The 6,000-nt window shown below is 47.3% G+C and overlaps 1 protein-coding gene across 1 annotated transcript in view; it reads left to right on the top strand.

Annotated features, from left to right (window-relative positions):
• The window catches only part of GALNS (galactosamine (N-acetyl)-6-sulfatase), a 46,801-nt gene extending 43,207 nt beyond the window's left edge, over nt 1-3,594 (top strand). The window contains exon 14 of the mRNA XM_075101163.1: nt 3,015-3,594. Within this exon, the coding sequence (XP_074957264.1) occupies nt 3,015-3,101 (87 nt within the window). The 3' untranslated portion in view covers nt 3,102-3,594. The remainder of the gene's footprint in view (nt 1-3,014) is intronic.
• Nucleotides 3,595-6,000: the final 2,406 nt, after the last annotated feature.

Here is a 6,000-nt window from a genome sequence, read left to right on the forward strand (position 1 = left end):
TCTTTTTCAGTGATGCGTGAGAGTATCTTTGGTCTTGCTCGGTCTCCTCCAATTCCACCCATGCCTGACCTTTCCAAAGTCTTTATGGCTTGAAACATGACAAACATTTTCAATTCTGTTTTCTGTTTCAAATTGCACATTGGAAAGTTGCAGTTTGGCTCTTCTGTCAAATGCTGCTTAGTTTGTTGCGAACCTGGGAAAGAAACTGGATGGTTTGTAGGAGGTAAAGTTGTCAGAGGACAAGAGTGTGTGTAGTCTGACATGTGCCTGTAGATTGACACAAAATAGTAGCAGGCAAAATCTTGGTGTTGCTGGAATAATCTTCTGAATCAAACAGGCAGTACCTGCTGCTTAGGGTCCTTCTCCAGCCAGCCAGAAAAGTACAAAACATGGAGCTGTGTCTCCTTAGTAAGAAGGCAAAGATCTTTTTTAGCTTTGTCACATCTTTTTATTTTTGGATGTTAAGTAGGAAAAAGATTTGAAGGACCATTGTTTCTGTGTTGTTTGCTTTCATTATTCAACTTTTCCCTTAATAAACTCTGTTCCGTGCTCCTCTGGGACCCTTTGGGTTCAGGCACTCTCCCCAGTGCCTGGCTGCTGCCAGAGACCTTCACTGGAAAGGCATTTCTTCTGTGCTAATTCCAACTCCAAAACTGGTTCATAAATCGTAGGCATACTCTGCTCTTCTGCAGCTACCCTGGTGCAGTGTGTTTAGGTGCTGTGAAAACATCTGGGACCCCTGTTTGTCATCACCCAGTGCCTTTGGGTTGCATCATGGAAAAAGTGCTGCACTGGAGGTCCCATACTTGGTCCCGTACCCCAGCCCCAGGCTACTGAGAGTCAGTCTTCTCCCTGAGGATGCCTTGTTCTAACTTAGTTGGGTAGAAGTTTTGCAGGCTGTCACATGTGCTTTGGCTATGGCAGTGTCCGGGGCTCATCCGAGTCCAGTTACGCCTGCCTAGTCTGTACGCAGAGGCAGCTAATGATTGCTCCACTGCTTGGCCAAGCTCAAACCAGATCGTTCAGGCTGTCTGAGGCAGAAAGCCCTCCCTGCTGGGCTGGGGGTATTCTAATCCCAGGAGAAATGTTCAAATCCCGGCAGGAAACATGATGAGCTTTCTATTGTGGGTAAACTCCTAATGGGCTAATTACACGTTCACAAAACTGAAATAAACGGGCACCAAATTATAGCCTTTTGAGACCAGAAATGAAGATAACTAAGTCTTTTTGGAGTGATAGTGTTGCTGGGGTTGACTGGGCCCTAAATCTGTCTTTGGAGGATGCTGGGAGATAAATATCACCTACTAATAATATGCCTAACACTGCCTTCTAAATTCTGTCACCTATTTATTTGATATGGGTATCTAATATCCTTTCTGGGACAGAGGAGAATTGTCTTTACTCATGCATCAGCAAAGCAGATGGATGGGTTTGTAGCCACTGCGGTACTGGGATTGATGTAAGCGCAGCAGCATCAGCCCTCCTGAGCAGGGCAAGTGTTTGCTGGCCCATCTGTGGTGTATCCCACCAGCAGTGTAGATGAAGCTCCCGCGGAGCCAGTTCTGCTATGTTTTCCTCGTGTGGAAGTGTAGGAGAAATTGCTCCGTGCAGTGGAGCCGTGCTGGCTTGACTGCGTGTTTGACTTGCAGAACACATGGTGTCCTTGGGGCTCTCAGCACTTACCGATTCAGGAAAGCCAATTTGGACTGCGAGACTGAAGCAGATACGATTTGGGTTGGTTTTTTTTTTTCGAAAGAACAAATATTTCATTTGTTTCTTTGGATCTCTGTCGCTTCTCCAGAGTAGTCAGGCATCTGAAATTCGTAGTGGTGGTTGCATGTTTTAAGATTGAGAAACGGATTTTAAAAACAGCGTTAACTGTTCTTAAACTGTCTGGAGCCTCTCGTGCAGTGAGGTGCCTTCCGCCAGAGCTCCCCTCTGTGGTCTGCTCCTCCTGCAGACATAGCTGGTCTCTCACTGCCATCTGTTGTCGGCCGTTAGGAATAGAAACCTGCTCCGGCATTTTTTCTGGGGTTAAGCTTTTCTTTTACTCTACAGGAGTTTAATTCCAAGAAAACTTAAATGACTTGAAGGGTAAAAATAAATAAAATAAAAGGCAATAGGTCGGAGCTGAACTGACCTTTCACAAGCAACAGCAGGAGTCTTCCATGGATGGACAGACCTTGACAGAGGGAGGGACAGAGAACGAACGTGAAAGGTCTCCGAAGGCAGAATGGGGATTGTGAGCTGCCGTTCACATTACCGCAGTCCCAAATTTTGAATGACAAACCCGCAATGAAATTGAAAAAGTTCTTCTACCCAAATGCCTTCTGTCATTAATCCCTTTGGAAACTGAGGTTTGCAGTGGGTTTCCATGCTGACATGGTTTCTGTGTCGTACACGTGCTGGAGAAACATAGTTCAAGAACATGGAAACAAGGGAGGCGAATAGTTTTGGTCTGCAGGCACTGGAGTAGTTGTCTTATAAATGCCTCCTACCCCATCTGTTCATGAATTCATCCATCAAAATGCTCATTAAAATACAGGCGTTCTTATCTATCTCACACCCTTGGCCTTCTCTTGCTTTTTGCTTGTTTCCTCAAGAGAGTGCATGGATATCTTCGTGCTCAGAACATTAACTGCCTGCTGGGTCACAGGAAAATTGGGGATTTCACCAAAACCTCGTGGTCCGGTTGCTCCATGCTACTACAGGACAGAGAGGAAGGTCACCAGAACTCTAGCAGACTGCATGTGTACAGGAGAGACCCCTGGACCCCGGCAGGGGGAATCATCCGCTGCACGAGGATTTGTAGCCTTTCCTAAAGTGTTTTTTGAATAGCGTTTGGCGTTGGGAAGTTGATGAGCCCAGGAGCACTGGCTACAAGAGGAGTTTCATTTCTCAAGCAGGACATAAGGGCATTTTTGTGAGAATCAAAAAGGGGTTGGTTAGGATTTGTGCTTAGCAGATACTTGGTATGAATCATCTTTCTGTATATTTTTGTTTGTTTTTAACAGAACTGGTCTCCCCCAGGCTGTGAGAAGCTAGGGAAGTGCCTGAAACCACCCAAGTCTGATCCCAAGAAGTGCTTTTGGCCTCACTGATTTCTCTGCAGCCCTCAAGAGCTACACAGAAAAGCTATAACCAACCAGACATACGGTTTACAAAGCGTGTCTTCTCATGTTGGCACTCCTGTTTATACAGGAAGGGTGTGATGTATGTATGATATCATCATTTGCTCTTCCAAAAGGGCCAGTGTTTATATTGCTAGTGCTCAGGGTTTAGCTTGTACTCTTCTGTTGGTTTAGTTGTTTCCGTAATTGGTAACTTTTCAGTGAAGACTGTGTTCAGTGAAGACTGGAAAAGCTCTCTGGACAACTACAACTCTGCCACCACCTCAGAAATGCCAGGGATGCAACTTTCCTCTTGCTCCCTCCTCCCAACCTGCTCTCTCAAATCATCGCTCATTCAGATGCCCCAACAGCAGCCGGCGGGGGCCTGGTCAGGAAACTTAGAGCCGCCAGAAAACCCTGCCCAACCTGCCCTTGTTTTGTTTGCCTGTAGCTTGTTGTTTTAACATTTGATTTCTATTGTGAACTCTGGACTCCAGCTTGTTTTTCCTTTCTTCCTAAACTTGCGAGTACTGGGTGCAGCTGCACAGCCCAGGCCGCTGCTGTGCATCGCTGGGTGCAGACAAGTGCTCCCTCCTGTTCCCGGCTACGGGGTTGCTCCAGGGAGAACGCCCTTGCCTTCCTTCTGTGCGTAGCTGCAAACATTCCCTAGGTAACAGTAGAAAGAAATTTGAAGATAAGTGTTCATGTAAGTATTGCTTTCTTGATGGTGTGCAGGATGTTATTGGGGAGCTGGGGGTCAGTTGTTCGTTTCAGGGCTTTTCTTAATTTCCAAAAATCTGGGTCCAAGCATGGTTTAAGTCTCACTTCTAGTCTCATGATCTGGGCCCAGCGAACTGCAGGCTCAGAAATGCCCGTTTACATCAGATGTTGACTCTTGACCCTGTTTCCAGTCTATGTTCTCTGAGGAATTCTCCTTGTGCAAACTTTCCACAGCCTGGGTGTAGCACTTCTTTAAACAGAGTTCATGGTAAATGCCGATCCTTCGTGCAATTCCGTGTTGCAAATTTCTCATCTGCTTTTGAGCCTGTTTCACCCTTTGCTATTGCTAATAAACGTGTCTCAAACAAAACCGAGCAAGGCGAGTCTGGGGCTTCAGGGGAGCAGTGAGAAGCAACCCTGCCCTTGCTGTTTGCGCCACCCACAGCTCCACTTCCACCACTCTGGTGTTCTATACAGTGCACATGCCTTCTCCGCATGGTGGTGTGCTGCCTTGGGAAAAATCGAGGTGCTCTGTGTCTGTAAACAGCCCTGCTTCCTTCCCAAGCAAAGCTTGGGCCTGGCTTGAGGTGGGTTGAGAGCTCTGCTTCTCTGGTAACTGCTGTGCTACTGCCTGCTACGGGCTTCTCAGCTGCTTGTTCTTACCCTCCCCGTAACCCCAAACGCACTCATTCTCTCCATTCCCATGATTTATGCTACCTGTAATCCCCTCCACAGTAATTCCCAGTGTATATCTCATGAAGCTGGATAATCCTATAAGATTATAAGAAGAACAGCGCTTGAGTCGGCTCTTTCTGTTCCACCCATCAGAAATCACAGCCAACACTTCATTGCCTGGCAGAGCCCCTGAATCTCTGTGCATCTGCAAGTGGCATTTGTTTATAATCCAGATTTCTTAGCTGCCTTTTGATGTTCCTAATTGCCCTTCAAGTATGTCAGGGCCTTTCCAGTTCATCCATAACATTCCTCCTTGTTCTGACGTAGCGTGGATAGCTCAAGTCCTGAGAGATTCTGATCAGCCTGTTCTTCGGTGGTGCTCTGCGAGAAGGGCTCAGAGGAGGACTTGCAGCAGTCATGTGCGTCTGTCAGCACCGGAGACCAGTCAAAACCAGTAACCTCCTGTTTCCTGGGCGCCGTCCACCTCTGCTTTAGTGCTTCTGTCACCCAGAAGCATTCGGAGCCCTGCAGTTCACTGTTATCAGCAGATAAAGATACCACCAGAGGAGGGAGCCTGTCACTGCAGCTCCCTGAAAATTGCTGTCAGCCCTCAAATAGTTCTGAACATGTCTGCTGCGAACTGTAACAGCGGTTTGTCTTTCTACGCGCTGCTTATTACGAGATCGCATCGCAGGATTGCAGCTCATCCTCTGAGCACCGGCCCAGGCACGCTTCTCAGTTCTTTCCATTTGCAGCATGCCCATCGTCAGGTACGATGCCTGCTACCCCGTGCCCTGGCTGCCGCTTCGCTCTTTCACAGCTTGCAGTTTTGAAGATGACGCTTTCCCCCCCCCCCCGTCTGCGTAACTTGCTTGGACAAGCCACCCTGTTCTCAGCACACGCGGCGTTTGTTTGGTTACCTGGCACACAACGTCCTCATTCCTCACTGAAATAACCTCCCAGTACATAGATACTTGGTTGTAGACTTTGCACTGGCTGCTCTAAGTGAATTGATGTCTGTTTATTTTCTGCTTCGTGTCCATTTATTACAAAAGATCGAAGCTTAATGTGAAGAAGCTTCTGCTTTAAATTTAAATAAGAATCGTAGTTTTGCAGCTGGATAGCTAGGAGGAATTTTAAATCAATGCCTTTCCCAAAGATGTACAGATATTAAAGTTGTGAGATGAAGAACTAATAAAGAAAAATAAACTAATTTATCAGAAACGCGTGATATGATTTGTCTGTGCGCACATGCAAACCAGCCGAATAACACCTTGCTTTGGGACGGTCTCTCAGATCCGCCTTCCAGATCACGGGTCCGCCTTGGGGTTAAAAATAGCTTGTTTTGTTTGCCCTGGATTATTTTTAACGTGGATCAATTTCCCAGCCCACGCAGCCGCCCAAGTACAATTTGGAGGCTGGTGTGGGGAGCAGGGGCTGCGTCCCCCAGCACGGCCGTGGGGCTGAGCACCGCCGGCCTGCAGCGGTAGCGTGG

The sequence above is a fragment of the Phalacrocorax aristotelis genome, chromosome 8, assembly GCF_949628215.1.
Source record: "Phalacrocorax aristotelis chromosome 8, bGulAri2.1, whole genome shotgun sequence".
Lineage (NCBI taxonomy): Eukaryota > Metazoa > Chordata > Aves > Suliformes > Phalacrocoracidae > Phalacrocorax > Phalacrocorax aristotelis.